General features: G+C 36.8%; 1 protein-coding gene across 1 annotated transcript in view; it reads left to right on the plus strand.

The window, feature by feature from the left end:
* Positions 1-498: 498 nt before the first annotated feature.
* The window catches only part of EPYC (epiphycan), a 33,561-nt gene continuing 9,965 nt past the window's right edge, over positions 499-24,094 (plus strand). Inside the window, exons 1-2 of the mRNA XM_058568679.1 lie at positions 499-663; positions 22,892-23,060. Of these exons, the coding sequence (XP_058424662.1) occupies positions 499-663; positions 22,892-23,060 (334 nt within the window). The remainder of the gene's footprint in view (positions 664-22,891; positions 23,061-24,094) is intronic.

Raw genomic sequence — 24,094 nt, forward strand, 5'->3', positions numbered from 1 at the left:
CTAGCCAATTCTGTCTTGGTTTCCTCATCTCTAAAATGGTGTGACAGTTGTAGTGATCATCAAAATCATCCTCACCATCATCGTCATCATCATTCTTACATCCAAGAGTTGATGAAAGAATCTTAATGCTTAGGAAATGGTAAAACTCTTAGGTAACATAAAGGCTTTTGTGAATAAGTGTATCACAATCTTTCTGCATCTCATTTTCTCCATATTTCACTATAAAATAAAATCAATTTCACTGGAATTACAATATCTACTGTAAAAATGTGGATAGGTTTGTGAATTAACTTGAACATCTGGTATCAATGGTCCTCAGAAGCCATACAGTTTCATGTGTCATGTTTATAAATTATCCATGTAAAGAAAGCTACCAACCAGTTTGAGTTTCTCAGTGTTGACTGGTTTATCATTCTTATTTGGTGCAAACTATTCATAAGTTAAAATCAATTAAATATTTATGCTTTTTAATATCTTATGATTAGGAAAGTTTTAAAAATGAAAACATTAGCAGGACTGGTTCTGGGACTTGTCATCTTTGATGCTGCTGTGACTGCTCCAACTCTAGAGCCCATCAACTATGACTCGGAAACCTACGATGCCACCTCGGAAGACCTGAATAATTTATACAACTATGAAAACGTACCTAACGGTCAAGCTAAGGTAACTGGTTCTTCCCACTGTTGAGACTTTTAAAAGCATTGTATCGGGCATTAGTGGAGTTTGTTCTCTTCAAATAGATTTTTGTTTATTTATAACTAGAGATGTTCTATCTTAATAATTTCATATGAACCTTTTCTCCAGAACATGCTCAATCCGTTCGAGGTTAACATTAGAACGCTCTTTTGCTTTCTTACAGTTCACTTCCTTTTTTTTTATCTCCTCACAGAATTGAAAAAAAAAAAGTTCCTATCAAGTTAGAATGAGATAATTAGAGGAAAAGGCAATCAATAAGGAAAAGAAGAGTTAAAATAACACCCATGCAATAATAAGGAAGTTTTGGAGAAAGGAAAATGATATGAGATTAAAATAAATAAGGAGAAAATAAAAAGAATGCAGAGAAAGGACAATGGTGTGGAACTCCACTACATTCCAAGAGTGAATGTGTTTTCCTAAGTAACTGATTATCTCTCAACAGTAATGTAGGCATTGGCAAGGTTATAGCCCATTACATAAATCTGATATGTTCCTAATTAAATGCCAGGCTTTTTACATAACCAAAGGATGCAGACTAATTTTTCTGAATCAGAAAACAAACAGACCTTGAAATGCTGGAGTGTAATTAATGTACAACATTGACAAAAACTAATTAAGTAGAAATAAACCAAAAGGGAAATTACATCACCTTTACAAGACTGTTTTGGGCAGTCTTTCAAGTGTAAATTTTATTAGAATAACTACTTGTGATGACCAGTGAAATGAACATTCAGACAAAACTATATATTTAAATTGTATGGAACTTGGATATATCTTTATTAAGATAGTAAACATTCTCATCACTGTTTATGTTGCCTTATTAAATACAAGAATCAGATTTTCGGAATACATTAGCTTTTAGAAGTCTCCCCACCCTATTTTTCTCCTCATTTCTCTCTCTTTCTCCCTCGCTCTCTAGCTCCCTCTCTCTCTCACTCCCTCTGTGTCCTCCCCTCTCTCTTTCTCTCTTTTTAGTAAAGTTTCAGGCTTGACAACATATTTTCTTCGGCATATTTGGTTGTGATGCTGTTTTCTAAGTTTTTATTAATATTCACTACCTGAGTCATTCCACTGTATGGCTTGTTATGTTAGGGAATTTGCTGTTGAGAATTTGTGGTCATTAACACTGATCTTGCTCTATGTGACTTCTAGATCTCCAGCCTAATGCATCAATGGAGAGTATAAGAAGGAAATTTTCCAGTGCTTAACCCATCTTCCCTGCTCCTTTTTCCATCTTGTATAAATATAAAAAAAAAAAAAACTTAGTGCATATTTGCATTTACCTACAAAATTAAACATTTCAGTTTAAACTTATTTGTCATTCCTCCAAAAAAATTTGTTTTTTCCCTGAGGAAGATTAGCCCTGAGCTAACATTTGTGCCAATCTTTCTCCACTTTATATGTGGGTCACTATCGCAGCATGGCTGACAAGTGGTGTAGGTCCATGCCTGGGATCCAAACCCTTGAACCTGGGCCACTGAAGTGGAACACACTGAACTTAACCACTACACCACAGGGCCAGCCCCTAAAAAATATTTTATAGGATTAAAGAGGTTTGATGATTACCATAAGTGAATCCTCTATTTTGAGTCAGGCTAGTGAATGGATTCAAGGGACTGCTTATTGCCTTCGGAAGACCAAATGTACAATAGAAAGAATACTGTTTGAGACCAAGCTGCCCTAGCCAAAATTGTGAAGGATATGAGATTTGTCTGTAGCCCTCTTTTAAGCCATTCCTTGCTGTCAGAATCCTTTTTACTCCCCAGGAGGCTCTGGACATTCTCATGAGATTCTAAAGTTTTTCCTGGCATCAAGAAATTTAAACTAATAAATATGTCTATTTAAAGATGATTTAGTACAGAATCTTTCCTCAGTACTTGCGTATTCTGGAATAGCCACCTTCCTGCAAGGTACCAAACGTGTGGCATTGTATCCTTATACACCCCAGGGCTTTACTTCATGGAAACATCTCTAATTTTCCACAGAATTCTTTTAAACTGGCCTAGCCAAACTCAGAATCCTTAATGACTGAGGGCTCAAGAATGCTACTAATAATCCCTTGCGATTGACTGAAATATATGTCATCCCTGATTTAACAATCCTTTATGGGGAAGTCATCATCTGAAAACTGGTTTATAGATAGGTGATAGATATAGATATACATATACATATACATGAACATGTGTTATAATGAAAAAATAACACATTTGAAAACATAAATCAGACATAATTAAAAAGAAATATTTACAAGGTTGGTCCAGTAGCAAAAACCAATCAACTAACCCACTCACCCACCACACATGAAAAAAGAAATCCAAAAACAATATGATAGAGTAAACAAGATGACATGAGGAACAAAATTCAGAAGAACTTGAGCTCAGATCTTAATAAATTATTACTATAAATTGCTTTACAAAGAGCTAGTATATATTTTATTGGAAGATATGAAATAAAGCCAATAGATCCAATCATGTGAATGGATTCTAGAATATAGTTACACATGACATGAATTTCTTGAATGCAGCTTTGAAGTTCAGAGTCTGGTAACTCCTGATAAGTTTATTTATCTCAGGTCAGTTGTTCTAGATATTCTTGATACTATGTGACACTTTCTGAGTGAACACTGATAACACACCCATATAGAGTAGTTGATGGAAAAATTCATGGTAAATGAAGCATATGGAGAATGGCGGGATCAGGTTCTTCAGTTTTTTTTATTCTCAATGCCGAGAGCATGGTTCTGCCTATTTTAGCTTAGAATTTATTTCATCTATAGAAAAGACAACCTTATACTCTAAAATTGTAAATTTATGGGCTAACTGAACAATGCTTCTAAAATATATGTCAGTTTCTTTCTTATAAATTCCAAGACTTGGCATCTTAGGCCAATGTAGCAGACTCTTTGGTCTAGGCTTTGACTTATTAATCTTTAAGGCCTTTGACATATGTGGTAGGCATAATTCTAAGATGTCTCCTAACAGACCCATCCCGTGGTGTGTCCATACCCTTTATAATCCTTAACATCATGAATATATGGGATTTCATTCTTATAATTAGGTTATCTTATATGGCACAGCTAATTTAAAAAGGGAGATTAGCCTGACCTAAACTCATGAGCCCTTTAAATCAGTGTGTTGAGGTCAGGACAAAGTTTGAAGCATGAGAAAAATTCATTGTAAGGGAAACTGTCTGTTGCTGATTTTAAAGATGGATAGGTCCGTGTAGCAAGGAGTGCAGAAAGCCTCTAGTTGCTGGGAGAAGTTGACAGCCAGCAAGTATATGGAGACCTCAGGCCTCTAGACACAAGAAATCTAGAGCTTCACATGAGATCACAGCCCCGGCCATCACCTTGGTTTTGGCCTTGTGACACCCTGAGCAGAGAACCCAGACAGGCCATCCCTGGGCCCTGACCCACAGAAACTGTGAGCTAAAAAATACCTATAATTTTAAGCTGCTAAGTTTACAGCAATTTGTTATACAGCAATAGAAAACTAATACAGTATGTAACAACTTAAACTTTTTTTCTGAAAACCAAATTTGAATTATAATGATGCAAGGCTTACATTTGTGAGTCTAGTGATTTATCTAGTTAACGAGCCAGACCATCCCCGATCCCCATGGGTAGAATCTCAATAGAGTTCTGTTGATTTCTATTGGTGGTAGTATATTCATTACCTCCTTGGTGGCTGGAAAAGGGTCATGAAAGTATTTCTGATTTTGAAAATTGTATGCAGTAATAGTATTCCAGACTGATGACTTATGTGATTTCTAATGATCTAGAATAACCAGGATCTGCCAGATTCTATGTTAGGAGCAGATTTTAGGCCCAGCAAGTTCATCATTGTGCTCTATATTACTCAGAAGATAAATTTATTGGTATAACATGAAGACCAAAATATAGGCTATAAGACCGAAATATAGACTTTTTGCTTCCTGATGAATAATGGCTAACCCTGATTGAGGACTTATTACATGTCGGAGACTGTTCTAGCCAGATCACATGTATTATCTCATTTATTTCTCTCAACAAATCTATGAAGTACCATTGTTACTCCCATGGACTAGATGAGGATATTGAGACAGGACTAGATGAGGATATTGAGACAAGAGCAACTAAGTAACTTGACTAAGATTTCACAGTTATTAATGGTATATAATCATAGTAACGTTATCTTCTTTTATCAGAAAATAATTTCCAACAGGTTAATAAAATATTGTACTATCCTTCCTACATTTTCTACCATTTTCCAAATTGTCATTTTAACTTAATATTGTTTTTAGTTGAACTGAATGCCAGGTGCTCCAACACTCTTAAAAAAGAAAGAAAAGCATTCTTCTATGGGTGAATAATGTGAACTAGAAGTAACCCTTATAGACAACTGACTGTTATCTAATTACTGTGAGAATGAATGGCTTAAGACCAACTACTTCAAAAAATAATTATGGATAGGCATTCTCCAACATTTGTCTAAGCTTTGGGCAACATATATCTCACATATTTGGTGGTCTAGGATCCAGGGAAACATTTTGCTATTTGCCTTGAAGAGTTCATCAGAAAACTACATAGTTCAAAACTTGGTATTCTTCGAGCGGCTTAACTTGAGATTGTGTTTTTAATCAAGGTAGGCATTTGGTGTTTCCATTTTCATGGTATAGTTTATGGGTTGTTGATTGTCCATTTCTCTTAGGCCTAAGAAAAACATTGACCCTGCCCACGAGTAAATTCTTTTGTCCAGAGAAGTACTCAGCAGCTGTATCAATATTTATGGAGGTTCTGCTGAAAGATATGAACTTCCATTCCTCCAGTAAAATTTCCTCAGTTCCATTTAGACAATTAGACTTCTCCTCGCCTATATTATCTTACTTTAGTCTTATATAATTACTTTTACTTAATTGCATCTGTGATGTCCCTGCATCTTTAGTAAACACCAAGGATGTTATACTACAGAGCCCTGGGGAGCACTTGATTGTATTTACTGTAGGATGGTGTGAAGGGCATTTACAATGATACCACACAATTCTCTTCCTGAGGATGTGGAGGAGAAATTTCTCTCAGGCCTCAGCGTCAGAATGGGTTGCAACTTTTAAGAAATTTGCTTATTTTCAGGGATCTACATTTTGTAACTAATTGTGTTTGTCACTTTACTCAGAAACATGGAGCCTAATTTTTTGCCTCATTCTTCCCTTATTTCATATTACTTCCCCCACCTTTATTTTCCTGTCAAACATTTTTTTTTTTTTTTGGTGAGGAAGAGTCTCTCTGAGCTAACATCCATTGCCAATCTTCCTCCTTTCTGCTTGAGGAAGATTAGCCCTGAGCTAACATCTGTGCCAGTCTTCCTCTATTTGTGTGTGGGTTGCTGCCATAGCATGGCTGATGAGTGGTGTGGGTCCATGCCAGGGAACCAAACCTGAGAACCCAGGCAGCCGAAGCAGAGCGCACCAGACTTAACCACTACACCATGGGGCCAGTCACTATTTTCCTGTCATTCTAATCTTCTCATGTAGATTGTTTGAAGTATTACCATACATGCTTTTAAAACCACCTCATACACTTGCTGGAATAAGTTGAGGTATGCATTCATAAGTAAATAACAATAACAACTAATAAAGGAATAACAGTAATAATTGACCAGTAGGAAATTTCTTGAATGAAGGATGCTTTCCTTGCTATTACTCGCCATTGATCTTAGACCAATTTTTCTCTTTCATAGAGAAAATAAGTAGCTAGATTGTTTAAAATCATTCTTATAAATAAAACTACCATTGAAATAAATTACTTCTGCTTGAAAATAGCTTTTAGAGATGAAGAGGCTACAAGATTCATCAAAGGAATGAAAATTAAATTTAGCGGAGTTGTAAGAATGAGAGAGAACTTAATGAAGGAAATTGTATGTAATAACTGAGCAATGGTTTCTTTTCACTTGCCGTCATGATAATATGGTGTCATGCAAAATCATTTTAGAATATATATGCCCCTAACACCAGAAACTACTTAAGTAGAATCAAACTAATTTTGGACTACTTATAGAATCAACATCTGCTTTAGATAATGATATATATAAAGGATTTTTAGTTAGGTTATATAAATATAATAAATTGATATAGAACTTTCTTTTTTTCTTTTTTGAGGAAAATTGGCCCTGCGTTAACATCTGTTGCCAATCTTCTCTTTTTTTTTTCCTTTTTTCTCCCCAAAGCCCTAGTACATATCACAGCTGTAGAGTTGTAGCTCTTCTATATCGGACACCGCCTCAGCATGGCTTGATGAGTGGTGAGTAGGTCAGCGCCCAGGATCTGAACCAGCGAACCCTGGGCCACCAAAGCAGAAAGTGCAAACTTAACTGCTGTGCCACTGGGCGGCCCCAATATAGAACTTTCTTAATGCTAATGGGTAACTTGCCTCTATTTGGAACACCCCCTCAGCATGGCTTGATGAGTGGTGAGTAGGTCCGCGCCCAGGATCTGAACCGGCGAACCCCTGGCCACCAAAGCAGAATGTGCAAACTTAGCTGCTGTGCCACTGGGCGGCCCCAATATAGAACTTTCTTAATGCTAATGGGCAACTTGTCTCAAAAATCATCTCTGTATTTTCTGAACAAAAAGTAATTAAATTAGTAATATTTCTACTATTTATTTCCTCCAGTAACAAAAGACATGCAACACTTTTATCTTTGTATTCGGAATTATCTCTCACTTTGGCCAATTTATACAATATGTTTTAAAGTTTCAAACATACGGTTTGCATATAAAACCCTTTTTTATTGGAAGAAGAACTTTAACTCAGTCAGTCTGAATTAAATATTCTTTTTAGGATTTGGCAAAAAATAAAAGCTGATCGTCTTCATTTTCCCTCTTCAGTGAAGATGCTCTGGAGGAAGGGAGGGAAGAATTTGGCTGATGAGATTTTAATATGGTTATTGATTGACTTTCCATATGCCTCTTTTAAAAACAGTGTTAAACCATTCGATTCTTATTTTAAGCTACTTGAAAATCTTAAAAAAATGAAGTAACAAATATATACAATTATGTAAGCTCATCAGGAAACAAAAGAACACTGATAGTCTTTGCCAGCGACTTATTTGTATTTGTATTAGACCTTATTTATGAGACCACAAACGTAAGTTAATTCTCATAACTATCATTGAAATGAGATATTATTCTATTATTATTATTATTAATAAGAACAACTGAGGATCAGAATTCTGACCAAGGTTACTCAGCTACTAAGTTTCAGAGTAAAATTTAAACCAGATTCTTTTAATGCCAAACCAGAGAGACGTTAGCACTAAAAGTCTCCATTATTTTCCTGCTTCTTCTCTTTAATCCTTACTTCTTTTAGTAAACATTGGGTCCAATGTTGAGGTTTCTTTTCTCTGAAATTAAGTAACTTGATTATTAGAAATCAGAAAAATGGAATTTTCAAGTGATTACAATTAACACACTATCTACGCGTCTCTCTTAGCTGTCACAGTATTTGAGGGAGCAAGAGGTGAAATGATCCCTCTGAACTAAAAGCTGCTTTGTGAGAAATATGAGGATTGAGCAATCTTTGCCAATTTTTTTTTGCCACACTTCTTCTTCATCCATTTTCAAGATAAAATAGAAAATAAGATATAGCTTTCATGCCAGTGTTCATGGTCACATACTTTTAGATAATTAATATGGATCACTTAAATCAATTTGAGCACCAGACTAATGTTTCGAGCAGAATTTCACTGTGCTTAACATATCTACATACCAGTACGTGAAACTCACGAGAATATTCTTTAGTCACCCAGGCTGGACAGCTTGGAGCCTTTTAACACCTTTGGAAACCAACTGTTGACATAACAGTAATAACAAAGCATAGCTTCAAGATTTATTATCAACTTTGTAAGACAATTTGGGAGAAAGATACATTTAAAATCCTGTTTTGACTACCAAAATCTTAGGCTGAGCTAGAGTAAAAATCCAAACAACATTCTGGATTTCTAATACTTAAAAAAAAAAAAAAAAAGGGAGACATCTATAATTTAAATACTATCTGCTGAAGAACTGGGCTGACTGGTTAGGAAAAGATTGGCACGGTGCGGATCCTACACTAAGCAAATGAATGGATGAGGACGTTTGCTTCGCAATCTGGTTTTGCCTGGATACTTAAACCATGAACACACACTCTACAGAGAATGGTGGGAGAAACCACTAGCTTTGGGTGTTGCTCTTGTATACACCCAGTTCAGCTTTGGGAGGTGGTTTGTCACAGTGTTGAGTGACATGGGCTCTGGAGTCAGACTCCCTTGTGTGAGTCCCAGGTCTGTCACACCAACTGTATGGCCTTGGACAGTCATACAGCTCCTCTGAGCTTCACTTTCCTACTTATAAGATACCTTGTGAGGATTAAATTAGATAAACTTGTTAACTGTTGAACTTAAAGCCTAGCACATAGCAAATGTTCAATAAGTGTTAGCTTTACCTTCAAATCACTCATTCAATCAACAGCCACTGAAGCTCAGGCACTGGTGATCAGGGAAGCCTTCAAGGAAGGGATGAGATTGGGACTGTAATGAAGGCTAGCTCCATTGGGCATGAGTTCACTTTAGATCCACTTACCAGTCTTTTGCTGAGAGCCAGGAACTGGGGCAGGTAAATTATACCAAGTTCCTTCCTGTCCCTCAGTACCTCCCAGTATAGTCGTCTATAAACACACAATTTCAACACAATAGAAGAAGTGAAGAAAGGTAAATATCAACAAGATCTGTAGTTATCTATTGGGACATAAGGTTTCTATGAGATCAGTGACAAAATACATATGCCGAGAAATTAAGTCCCCAAACCTGTCATCAGTTGTAGACCTGACAGTAAAACTGAGATATAAGTTATTTTACTTGTGTGTTTATCTACTACCTTTTCTGAACAGTTTTTAAGACTAGTTACATGAATAAATGCTATAATGTGTACAGAAATAGATATATACACATATAATAAATATAAATATAGATAAAAATATCTCTATATAATAGTATATGTCACAAAATAATTTATAAAAATATGTAATATAGAGTACATTGTGTTATATTCTCCACAATATCGTCTCATATATTACTAATTATGTGTTACATTACATTATGGTATGAAAAATGTAAATTAAGAAAGTGAGGCAAAGAAAAAATAAGAGTTTAGAACATAATATGAAGCCAGGAGTCAGGTACACATATGAAAGTGCATATTATTTTGTATTATAACACATACAGATACATATACTATTGAGGTTTTTCTAGGCAATATGTGTTAGGTTTTAAGGGACCTCAGACACGCTCCTCCTATGCCCTACCTAACTTCAGAATCAGCTGAGAGACAGAAATGGGACTCAGAAAAATAGAGTTCAAAATATCCCCTTTATTACTGATAAAGGTTAAGTTGAAATATATGACTTAGGTGTGAAGCAACTACGGGCTTCCTAATATAAAATTTCAGAAATAGACTATGCCATCAGTCTCAGGCAATGGTGGTTGACCACCAGTCCTCAGAACAGCACTTGATCCAGTAAATCTTGGTCCATGGAGGGACAAAACAGAATGTATGCTCTTGACAGGCAGGCAATTCCCCTCAAAGAGAAGATGAACCACCCAGCCTAGTTCCTTTTCCCACTCACCAATTAGCCTAGTCATTCTTCCTTTCTCGGGAGGAGGGAGTAAAGGAGCCAACAGAGGAGGCACCCACTCCTCAGGATAGTGGGCTCTCAAGCCATTAGGCTTAACTATAAAGTTTAAAAAGCTCTTCTCTTTGAGAAAATCAGCCTATTTTTAGGACAGTCATGCTCCCACCTTCATGAGACCTCATGCCAACCATCACTCTTAGGCGTCCTCTGGCAGAATGTAGATTTTGACTCCCGAAACTCTGAAATGGATCCAAGAACATTAATGACTTGATCTCAAAGGGCTCTCTGTACCTGGGATTGAAATCTCACTCTCAGGTCTATGTTTTACCCCAAATTATATCAAAGCACATTACCTAATAATAGAGCTTCTGAGAAGTTCTGCAATGAAATTAAATACTCCACTAGTACAATTCCAGAAACACAAGATGGCATAAATTTGTATATAGCTCCCCTACTTCTATGAAGTTTTTTTTTTTTTTTTTTTTTTTTGTGAGGAGATCAGCCCTGAGCTAACATCCGCCAATCCTCCTCTTTTTTTTGCTGAGGAAGACGGCCCTGGGCTAACATCGGTGCCTATCTTCCTCCACTTTATATGGGACGCCGCCACAGCATGGCTTACCAAGCAGTGCGTCGGTGCGCGCCCGGGATGCGAACCAGCGAACCCCGGGCCGCCGCAGCGGAGCGCGCGCACTTAACCGCTTGCGCCACCGGGCCGGGCCCACTTCTATGAAGTTTTTGAGAAAAAATAAAAGACTACAGATTAGCGTCCCTTGCAAATTAAAGTCTAAACTTATTTAAATTCCAAGAGATTATAGTGCAAAATCAAAATTGCTTGCTTTATGATTTAAAAGTCCAAAGAATATGCAGTCCAAATTTTCCCTTTCTTAATTCCTTTTGCCTCATCTCAGCTAGATGGATTCTTAGGGCTTGGGTCAAGCTGGATTCTTTCAGTAACTACAACCTGAGTGGACTTTTCCAAATACAGATATAGTTTCTTCAAAGGCACATAAACTATTAATTCATTACCAAGTCTCCTGTGACCTTGATATTTAAAGAGAACGAAGCATTAATTGCACACACAATATTATCACAATACTGATCCTAACCCCCATCAAATTTAAAGAACAAGTTAATCCTGAGTCCCTAAAATAGTTATTCTAGGCAAATGTATATTCCCCAAACCGGTATATAGTGTTGCCAGAGACCCAAGAAGAGACTTGGTGGTACCTGAGAATTCAGAAGATGGAAGAAATCTTGGTTTGCCTCATCCAGATGTAGATCAGCTTATGTTCACTGTCTTTAGTCTGTGAACTTTGGGCTTAAACACAGTTTGGAGAAATCTCCCACTAGGAGTTAAATTCTGGCACTGTTTTACCATTATTAGAGCAGCTGTTCTCAAAGTGTAGTTCCTGAACTGGCAACTTCAGCATCACCTGGGAGCTGGTTAGAGACATAAATTCTTAGGTCCCACTCCAGACCTAATGAATCAGAAACTCCAGAGGGAGGCCCCGCCATCAGTCGTTGAACAAATTCTCCAGGTCATTCTGCTGCCTCTATGGTATGAGCAGCACTGAACTTGGAAACATCCCTTAATGTAATATCTCTTCTCTCAGAACTGCATTTGAGATATTCCTGTTTTCTAGCACAGCTTTTAAACAGACAATGGTGGCGGGCCCAGTCACCAGGCCTACCTGAAGCTTCTCTCTTTCTTTCCGCATACTCAAGGCTTTTGAATTCCCCTTTTCCTGCTAAGCCCTGGTTTTCTGACCCAGATGCTTCATTGAGTGTGTGTTCCGTCAGGTGACAGAATCTTTGTGAGTGAGAACTTTCCGCCAGGGGGTTCTCCAGACTGGAAGCTATGCCCCCAAGTGGCTTCTACCCTTGCTTCCTCCGAAGGAATTCAAGAAATCTGCCTCCTGGAGTGTTTCCCCCTCTTCTCCATGTTTTTTTTTTTTTAGCTGGAGAATTAACCTCAGCAGATTCCTGTACTAAAGCTGTTGTTGATGATTCTGAAGGCTGTGGCCCCTGGGAGCCCAGTGAAAAACAATCCTTCTACTATAGTCTCATCAAGACGTTACTCAGTATTCCAAACTTCCAGGACTTAATGAGCATTTCTGTCTCCTACATCCCCTTGTGCAGAATAAGTTTCCCCTCTAGTGTGGTGGTTCTTAACTTGACCATATATTTGAATCTTCCCTAAGTTTGTAAAAATTCTAATGCCTGAGCCACACCCCAGACTGTTGAAATCAGAATGTCTGCGGGTGGGACCCGGACATGGTGTTTGACTTCCCTCAGCTACTCTTTCAGTGTGAGTCAGTTACTATTTTTGTTTAACCAGTTTAATATGCTTTTTAATTTGGTCACTTCTCTAGTACTGTGTGCTAAATCAGTGCCTTTTCCTTTTTTTTCTGGTTAAGATTGTTGTTTTTCTAACATGTTCCTCTAGATTTTGTCTTGTGGCACATTCCATAGAGATAGATAGAAATTCAGTAAATTATAAATCTGCCAAAAGTAACATTGTTCAAAAAAATTTTGGAAACCTTCATATTTCTGAGTTGGATAATCCCATCCTGGATGTGTTCTCCCTCAGTATTAATTTCTAACCCAGGATGGGACTTGACCTGTTATTGTCCTGCCTCATCCTCCTTTAATATGCCTAGTTTTTACTGGATCTTCCCTAATTCCACAAAGTTCTCATTCTAACACTCCTAGGGCAAGTTATGGTAAACACTGTCTTGAGTTTGCTAGGGACAGAGAGACTTACACTGTGTTTATTAAAGTTCACACACACAAGCATTGAAATAATTCAAGAATTACTGCTTGGTAATGTTGTCATCCATCAAGTTGTACAATACTGGCTGGTGATGTCAATGACTCAGTATAAGATGCAGATAGGTGGGCTCTAAAGGATAGTCACAACGACATCATGACAATCTCTTTGCTAACATTCAATGTGGGCCTTAAAGAGGTAAATAGTATGTATGCAGATATACATTATACACTCTATTTCTTAACACTTATTAGAAGAAGAACAAAGAAAATATATCTAAAAGGTATTGAGGCTGGATCAAGTCTTTTGTAAGTTTGTTCTCTTTGAAGTTATGATATCAAAACTCTGATTAAAGACATAAATGTAAAAGAAATCGAATCTAGGGCATTTAAGACAAAAATCCTTCTACTATATTGAATTATAACATTCACTGAACATTGAATCAGTACATTTTGGTACTGAGAGAAAAAAAGAAAAATCATAGAGTCAAACATTGCCACGGCCAATTAACTACCATTCAGCAGCCATCTCCTACTGGCAAGATGATTTCTATCATGCTAATGACTGCAAAAACTTAGGATAGTCAACAAATTTAGAGATTTTTGATCCCTTGGAAAACAGCCTTTCCCTTGCCTTGTGCTATTATAAAGCTGACGTACCTAGAGTCCTTTGTTCTGGTTCTATGTTCATCTTTTGATTATAATTAGTCTCCCAAGTGAGAGTACAAAGACTACAGAGAATACAGTGGTGGTAATAAGAGGATTCAAGTTAGCATTCTGGTTTAGTATAGTCTTTGAATTTGTTTCAAGTAATTCTACCCCTAAGAGATAAAGTCAGGCTTCCAAATTTGTAAAATTTTGTAAGGCTTTACCACGGATACTGGACGGTAGAAAAAATTTTAATGTAATAATTATCTCTCTCAAAGGCAATTGGCTAGTAGCTGGTCCTCCTTAGAACATTCTCTGTAAATGGAGACTTTCCTATTCAAAATGTCTATAATTACCGTCGGATAATATATACATCATCATCATCATCATCATCATGGCATAGCAGTTTTATGCAAAGAAGTTCTACATATTAAAAGGCAGGGCTTATCATACTTTGTGCCTCAATAAAGTCTGTGTTAGAAGGAATAATTTGCTTTGTGTTAGGATGGGAAAGACTGAAACTTAAAAAAAAATACTAAATTACTCCATCATAAAATAAAGAGCTCAAGTTTGGAAGGTTCCAAATATCTTGGTTTTCCGTCCAACTTCTTTGTTTTCAATTACAATGATTGACTCTCTCCTCCTACCCCCATCTTCATGAGATTACTGATTTCAGCCCACACTAAATTGTCCTTCTGGCATCCTTACTTGGGGAACAAGGGCGGTGAGGGGAAAGGGAATATGAACTGACTTTGCTATTAGATAATGTTTCTAAAACCTTTGCCAAAGTTCTCTACAATATTATTTGGAGACACTGAATTAGAACTAGATGATACATTTTGTAAGAACTAAGATACTGGAAACCTATTAAGTTTCTGGAGCCTAAGGGGACAATGGTGAAGGGAGTGCTGAATCAACTGGGATAAAACTGAGGCAAAAAATCTTTCTGGCAACTACAAGTGGAATATTGTCATTTTCTGACAACAAGAAAAGGAAATGAGAAAATAAACACATGAACAAAGAAAAAAATACTGAGATCCAGTAGAGACATCGACTAGAGAGAGTATGATTAAATGAAACCTTCAAATCTTCACCTCTTGTTTCTCTTGCACTGAATTTTTCACTTAAACATTACATTGAATACAAAGAAGCATTACCATTTAGATTCATGAATTTATGAAAAATAACCATCCGTTAGGATTGATTTTTGAAAAACTAAGACAGCATTTATATGTTTTCATAAATGCGTATATATATCCTAGCAAGTCAATATCAAATGTTAGGATTATTTTATGCTGTTTTGATGTAAACAAAAAGCCATTGACTAATTTTGATATTTGACTGGCAGACAATTATTCATTATATAGATTTATTAATTTTGACTTAAGTTAATAAAATATTGAGATTTAAAAATAAATTAAAATAATGGTGAATTCACTCAAATTTGGTGGTATAATATTTCAGTAAATACTACACCAGATAACCAAGATCAAAGAACAATTGTTTATGAAAGAGAAATCAGAGGCTAGTGAGACAAAAAAAAGTGCATTCACTTTTTTCTAATGTCAATGATATGTGCTAGGTAAATCAACCCATAACAATATTAAAAATTATTCCCTTAGTATAATTAGGAGATGTATAAGAAAACAAAAATTGAAAATATCTATATTAGGGCAAGTTACATTAGCAGCTGTAACAAACAAAAGCCCAGTGGCTTAAGACAATAAAAATTTATATCTTGCTGACATAACTTCTTACGCAGGTCAACAGGTTTACTGTCTTCCAAGTGGTTATTCAGGGATTCTAACTTATTTCATGCTAGAACTTCACCATCTTCACGTTGGGAGTTCAAGGTCACACTGGTAGCTTCTGTTGACAGATTGAGAGAAGAGAAAGACTGTGGAGAAAGTATACTTGCTCTTCACTGATTCGGAGCAGATGTGGCACATTACTTCCTCTCCCATTCAATTGGCTAGAACCAGCTACATGACCTACTCTAGATTCAAAGAAAGTAGAAAATATATTTTAGCTGAATGCCCAGGAGGCAAATGAAACAGTTTGGTGAATACGTGGAATTGTCTTAGCCATCATGTTTAATTAACCAGGCTAAAGTTTCATTCTGATATAATACTTATTTCCCACAAAAGTGAGAGAAAATTATAAGAAATACTGCTTGGATTTTACAATCCAATTACATCAACGTTATGTGATATTCTTCATATTTGTCAATTTCAGGCGAAGATTAAAAGATGAACTGACTGCCAAGTGCTCCCACAGGGCTAGATGGCCTTGGTATGGTCTTCAGCTTTCAGGTTCAGCAACTGACAAACATAATCAGTCACGATCAGATCAGATTGTAGGTTAATGAATGACGCCAAGCAAAAATTACATGAGCCTTACCATATAAACAAGAAAAGCCATTTATGAGTTTGTAATGTGAATAGTCATTTCCCAGTGATGATAATGCTCACTCTCCCTATCCAGAGCCCCTTTTTCTCAGAATGAAGGTACCTAAGAAGATAGATTACTCAGCAGAATTTTATTTGGCTGAGTACAGAATCAAAATTAAGGAAACTGAGCAGTCCTTTGGCAGGGCTGGTTAGATTCAAATCCTAACCTTACTACTTAGAAGCTGTGTAACCTCAGGCAATTTATTTAGTCCTCCCACCTCCCATCCTCCATTTACAAATTTATCAAATGTGCACGATTATTGTACTGTCTACATAGGGTTGTTCTGAGAATGACGTGAGAATCAACGGAAAGATCATAGCAGTTTCTTAAATGTAGTGAGTATTCAGTTCATGCCAGTTATTTTCATATAGCCCATGATAAGGTCCAGTGAAATCTCTCTTCTCCAGGTTATAGATGATCTCTTTAGTGACTGTATTGTTTATGTTAAACAAATTTAATATTTGTCTCCTCCAAACAGTGCTGGCCACAATTCTTCCCTGAATTCAATTTTTCTAGGCTATCTTCTTCAGTTTACTTTTCTTTCTTAGCTGTATTATCATCATCACTAATGAGTCAAGAGTCAAGAAGCTGCTCCTAAGGGCTGGGAGGAGTGGTCTCATCTTGCTGTTCATTTTTAAGAGCAGTTTTATATCATGAGAAGAATGTAATGTAACTTCAGTTTCTTGGGTGGGGAGCTCACCATGACTATCCCTGACCCTATGTATATCTACACTAAAATCTGCAATATTTTTCCTATTCTAATAGAAATAATTCTATCTTCATTTTTCAATGAATATCAACGAATCAACCAGGATCTCAGTGTATATATTCTTTCTCTTTCTTCAACAATTTACTGTACTGTCCTATTTCTCAATTGCACATGCAAGCAAAGGAAAGAGTAATAAAATTTTTCCCATCTCTGCCTAAGTTGGGATGTTAAGTCAAAATTGTAGGGAGTATAGATAAAGAGGATATGAAGAAAGTTGAGGGACACCTGGGTGTCAAGACTGGTTAACTGATCACTTCGAGTTAACATGTACTCAGGCAGTGTCATTACATTCTGTAATCCAGGGAGCACCATTCGCATGGAATGACAAATGAATAGTGCCTCTCAGAATTGTGCAACTGAGTGGCTCTGACTTTGGGTGTATATTTCCATCATTTCCTCAAATATAGAATATACCTAACCAACATCTTTGGATCAGCAGTAGATTCAAAACCAGTTTCATCAAATGAAGTCAAAGCACATCTGCTTTAGTTTCCTTTCACAATATGTTTGCACCTATAATGAAGGTCTACTGGCAGACATGGAGATGTCCAAGCCATAACCAATCTCTTTTCACACCTGCTCTCTCGTGCACTTTTAGTACGTTAAAATATTTTGTTACTCTGATATCCAAAACAACCCCTTAAAATATTAAAAGTTGCCATTGTTTACCTGTGCTGATTCAGCAGTATTGATCAGGAGGCCTATTAATTGCTAGGCACCCTACTCCATGTGTACTCTCATCTTCCAGCAGGCTGGCCCCAGCCTGTTCACATGATGAATGAGCAGGGTTCCTAAAGAGCAAATGGAAACATGTCATGTTTCTGGAGAACTACCCACAAAACTGACACATCAATACATTATGTTGACTAAAACAAATCAGAAGGCCAGTCTAAATTCAAAATTCAAGCGATGAGAAATTATCCTCTACTTATTGATTATAGGAGCTGAAAAGTCATATTGCAAAGGGGCATGGATCTCAGGAAGGGAATAATTGCAACAATTAAAAAAAAATGTACTGCAAACGCAATAGCAGATGTGCCAGTAAGAAGTACACAACGCTCTGAGAGGCACCAAACATGTTTGTCTAAGCCAGATAGATCATGAGAAGTTTCTCTAAGGATGTAAGACTTGAATTGGATATGAGGGATAAAGAAACAATTATAAGGAAACTTTGGGAGGTGTTGAATATGTCTGTTCCCTTCATTGTGGTGATGGCACCATGGATGTTTGCATATGTCCACACTCATCAAGTTGTACACATTAAATATGTGCAGTTCTTTGTATATCAATTGTGCCTTCAAAAAAGCTGTTAAAAAATAAAGTAAAATTGGAAAAAAAAAGATGGAGAATGGAGGGAGTTCCAAGCAGAATTACTAGTGCATGCAAATGTCCTATAGAAGAAAGACCCTAAGCAACTAGATAGCCAGTGCAGCAAAAGAGCATAATTGGTATGAGATGGAGGAAGGGGACACCAGAAGGGCCAAACCATGAGGACCCTATAAGTAAAAGAGCTTTGAACTTATTCTAAAAACAGTAGTAAGCATTTCCATGGCACTTACTATGTGTCGACATTACTCTAAGTGTTTTATGTGTATTAAGGTTTTCATTCTCACACAGCTGTGCTATTTATACCAGGAATTTTACAAACAGAGAAACTGGGTTCAGGGAGGTAAACTAATCTGCCCAAAGTCCCACAGATAAGCTAGACTCAAACTCAGGTAGTCTCAATCCTTCCTCCAACCAATATGTTACAGCACTTCTGCTAGGCCATTGTTCTTGTGGTTATTAAGAACAATAAAAAGCCATTGAAGGATTTTAAGAGGGATTGACATGATCAGTTTTGTCTTTTTAATAGTTTTTTCTCACTGCAGAGTGAATATATACCGGAGGAGATCCCAACTTCCTGTGAGTAGACTATTGCTGTATTTCAGACAAGAGAGGATAGTAACTTAGATTATGGTGATGGCAGTAGAATTGGAGAAAAAATAATGGTATTGATAGATGTTTAGAAAATAAGAATGACAGGAAAAATGGACAGTGGATCATAACTTAAATGTAATGCTTGGCATAGACATTCAGTCTGGTTGATTAGATAATTATAAAAACTGGCAAACCTATCATTTACAAATTCACTCACTCATTTAGTGAGCCTTTCATTCATTCATAAAGGTAGGTATCAAATCTGAGTAACTTGAATTCTTTCGTAGCATTCTTTCCATCACACATATATTACACCTTCATTGATTTCCTCATTGGAAATTTAGCTACAGATTAAGTGCTGAGATTAAAAAATATTGAAATATCAAAAAATAAAACACATTGTTTTATTGATTTATACGCAATGCTTAACAGCAGCAAGTGGTTTGTGGCTGTCCTAAACAAGTATGGTGTGCATGTTCAACAAGAAGTCTGTACTGAAGGGATTCAGTGGCAGACGAGGCGATCAGGAGGAAGTGTGACTGTTGTTTCTGAACACACTATTTTCCCATATTTTTACTCTAAAATTAAGAAAAATAAATTAAGTAGACTTAATGGTAGCAATGTGATTACATCGATCATTTAGATGGGTTTTTTGCTAAGGAAAGCATGGATTTGATTAAAATTACTTTTAACATAATGTTATTGTCACTTAAAATGGTGCCGAGTACTTTTGTAAAGAGATTCTTCTATGGACAGCTCTGCTAATTATCAGAGAATGAAGGTCTCAAATCGTTTGTAGCATTATTAATAACAATATAAATATTTCTGTTAAAAGTCTCAGTCCACATAACCCGGGACAAGAAATGTAACTGAATCATTTTCTACTGAGAGTCCTTATTTCTCCAGGGAGCAAAAACTTTGAGACACTTCAGGGTCATTTCAACCCCCTTCACTCCAAGATTGTATTGAGGTGCTGGGTTGCTTACATGGAGTTGAGGCTGTGCAGGGTGCAGAGGCTGAGGCAGACCTGAGGACTCCTTTCTTGGCACTATTACCTCTCCGGGCTGACATCTGCTGAGACCTCACTCTACCCAGGTCTCTCTCTGTGGACTCTGCATTTGTCATCTCTGGTATAGGTATACTCTTCCATGGACATGGAATGTGCTCCTAAGCACAGTCTATCACGACATAAATTATCTATAGTTCCAAGACCAGGTAAACAAAAGAATAGAAATGGACAACTTACTGCAAACCAATCAACGCAAAAATGTATACTGCTGGTACAAGGTCTAAGAAGATATGCAAGTACAGTAATGACTAAGCTCAAGGTCATATGTAGGAGTGACCCTTTGTATTATGTTTTTAAACTTTAGGGAAATATAATGAACAGATTAAAAAGTCAATTCAGTAGGAAGTAAGTCAAAGTAAAATAAGGAGGTAAAGGAAAACGAATGGAGGAAAACTCTGAAAGAATTAATATTTATATCAGAGGCTCAGTTATATTTGTATTTGAGTGTTACCAATTGTAGCTTGAGAAAAAGGGGCAGGGATGCTTTTTGGCCATTTGTGTTTACACCCCAAATTTAGGTTTCTGCAGCATAAGCATAAAAGTCTGCCACAAGGAGAGCTAGGTGGCCATGTTTCTCTGGCTAGATGTCTTTGCATGCATTGCCTCAAAACATATGACAGGATGAAAATTGTTAAAAGAGGAAAAAAGACAGAAGCCTAAATCACTTCTATTCAATAGTGAGAATAAATGTTTCTGCAATGCGAAAAGTTCTCCACGCACAGTACTTGAGGTTACAGTTCTGCAATTTTGCTGAACTGAGAAGGCATTTCTTTCCCTTGGTTTTAACAGTTGTTCAGCATTCACATTTTATTAGCAAGTAAGCATGAACAAAACAGTTTCTGATAAACACAAAAGCTGTTTTGCCTCATTATCTTGGATGACAAGTGAGATCTTACAGCTTCACATCAAATCAGTAGAAAAACAATTTTCTGTAAAAAGTATGTGCAAACATTTTTCCTGCAAAGCTAAAGATTCAAGGCAATGTGTCTGGAATGTGTTTCTCCCTTTAGGCTGCCTCCATTCCATGAAACATCTGTCTCAATTTCCGCTCTTCCTGGAGCCTCCTTTTGGTCTCTCTGCAAATCCATTCCTTCTGAATCTGCCTCATTCTGACCCTACAGATGGAAACCGTATGTCTCTCTCCTTAAGGAAGTGTGCCCAATCTTCTCAAGTGGAGATTTCTGGCCAATTTTTATAATATCTTCATGTTGGCTTCCTAACGCTCCAAATACTGTATGATTTGCTTTGGGTTTGATTTCAATGCATTAAAGTAAACGTTAACTTATTAACTGATTCTTCTCAGCAAAATCTCTAAAATTAAGTATAGAGCTGTGAATTACATATATTTTGGACAGGCAAATTTGTTTTTTCTACACTTATAAGTACTTGTTGTTTGCCTATTATGCTATAGCCTTGAGGTACAAAGATAAAAGACATAACTCAGAGCGTACCACTTAGTAGGCTTGGAAAGGTAGAAAACTGATGGAACCCACACAACACAGTGTAGGAAGGGCTGAAATGGAGACACTTTACAGAAGCACAGAGGGAAACACAATTCAGAAATGTAAACTGACGAAAGAAAGTGTAGTGTTTCTTTAAAAGGATAATTTTCATTTGTGAAGCAATGTATTCAAATTTATCAAAAGTGACATTAAAAAACATGTGTATCTTTAAAATGTTATGGTTATCTGAAACATCTATCTAAAACATCCAGAAAATATCTGGCCCAATTATGTGCTTATTTAACACGTGAAAGTAATAGTTTGCATGTCATTTTGACATTAAATAAGTTAGAAAGTGATTTGTGCATTTTTTTTTTTTTTTTGCTTTGTTAGTGAGAGCAAATAAACAAGAGGGGGGAAAGAAGCAAGAGGGCTTATCAGAGTGGTCAAAAGAGAATCTGGGATTTCTGGGGATGCCATAAGGAGACTAGGCCCCAAAGAGTGGGTCCTGCCTCTTGCCAACTCTGTTGTCTTGAGCAGATTTCCTGCTCAATCTTACAAGTCCTTCGGGGAGGTAGACCTTTACTAACTACCAAAAAGGAACAGACATTGAGACAAGGGAAAGGAGTCGAGAGTGAGGGGTTGTTCTAAGTGCAAACAATACTCTTAGAGGCAACAACCTCATTACTTAAAATATGCAAGTAAGGAGAAAAGCAAGTATAACCTAAAATATAATTTCCGAAAAAATCTTTGAGTATTTTTTCAATCTATGAATGCCTCCTATTGTCAAAGCTCTCAAAAAAGTCAATTTTAAAGGTCAAATATTGTTGGTAATACTTATTTAAAATAATATTGAAAATATATGAGAAATGGCATATCATAATCAAATCGTATAGCTTTTATGTTTCCATAAATTTTATTTTAGTAGAAATACTTTTCAGTAAAATACAATTAGAGGAAGTATAAGTTGTTGTAAAGGAACAGAATATTTGAATCTAGGAAACCAAGGATTAAAAGGACTAGAACATACACATCAACTTCTAATTGGTTATTATCTTCAAGGGGAGTGGAATTAAGACTGCAGGGTGAAGGGGACTTTTGGATTTTACTCTGCACATTTCTGGATTAATTTGAATCTTTCACAAAAATAATGCATTCTTGTAAGACTATGTATTTAGAAAACAATAAATGAGGTGTTTTCTTTTAAAATCTATGAAATAAACATATCAAGAGGTTTAAAAGAGAAAGAAGACCAAAAAAAAGGCATTGGAAACTGTTACTAAGATTTGAGAAGCAAAATTAATTAAAAACAACAATAGCAGTAATTAGAACCACATGTGCCCTCCCAAGCAAGCAGCCCAGCTACAGTGTTGAACTTCAGAGCAGGAGTGACCTCTTGTGGCAAAGATGGATACATTTTAACGTCGTGTCACTGGCACACAGGGTGATTGAGAAGGTTGCCTGATGAAATTCTGCTTCTTTTTCAGGCTGGACTAGCGACAGTGATGCCTTCCGGGAACAGAGAGCTCCTCACCCCGCCCCCACAGCCAGAGGAGACCGAGGAGGAGGAGGAGGAGTCCACCCCCAGGCTGATTGATGGCTCTTCCCCACAGGAGCCCGAATTTCCCGGGGTTCTGGGCCCACACACCAATGAAGGTCAGGTCCATCAAAGCTGAATTGTAATTAAATCCACTTGTTCATTCCTCAAAACTGCCAAGCTCCAAGGCTACAGGGAACCCTCATGACCCAAGGAGCAAGTTTTGGAGGCTATGTTTAAAGGAGGAGATACACATGTATTTTGTATTAAATATAAAGCAATTTTAATAATTCAGCTTTGGTCTGATGGAAGTGATCAAATAACCAAAGATTTGAGATGGAAATATTTGCCTGGCATCATTACTCAAAATCTTTGTGGTAGAATGCACTTCTATAATAAATGATATTCTGTTAGCAAAATCAGAATCTATGTCTGAGATCAGACCACAGCAGTTCAAGGAGATAAGGTGGTGATGGATGATGATGATGATGATAAGGATGGTAATAGTAAAAATAGTTTACATTGATTGAGCTATCTGTGGGCCATAATGCTTAGCACTTCACATTATCTCATTTGACTATTGCAACCTCCCTGTGAAGGTGTTATTATTATTCTTTCCATTATTCCCGAGGAAACTGGCAGAAAAAGGGTAGGAACTTGACAGATATCACATAACTATTAGTTTCACACACTGGATTTGAAGCGAGCCTGTTCTGATTCTTGTCTGTGTACTTATTGGAAAACAGGCTTCTTCTCATTCAGTCCTAAGGAAGCAGCAGAGAGAGGAAAAGAGAGGAAAGCATTCCATATCATATGGCCTGAAGGTGGTCTAAACCAGAGTCTTTTAGTTAATGAGAAGGAATTCCTGGTGCTAAATAAGATTCTGTGATTTGTCTATATTTCTTGTTGGAATCTGTCAGTGTTAACCTTTGGAATACTCTTGTGGACTCACACCAGAATACTCATGCACACATGGAGAATGGCATAGTGAGGGGGGTGTAGAAAAAATGAGTAGGCTTCCCACTGCAAAGGTTCAGCTACTCTGGAGTGTCTCTGTACTCTAAGTTCTGGACATAGAAAACTTATTTTAAAATGACCACTGTTCCCACGGATATTTCTGTCTAGTACAGGGAGACAGACACGTAAACAAATT

This window comes from Diceros bicornis, chromosome 25 (genome assembly GCF_020826845.1).
Source record: "Diceros bicornis minor isolate mBicDic1 chromosome 25, mDicBic1.mat.cur, whole genome shotgun sequence".
Classification (NCBI taxonomy): Eukaryota; Metazoa; Chordata; class Mammalia; order Perissodactyla; family Rhinocerotidae; genus Diceros; species Diceros bicornis.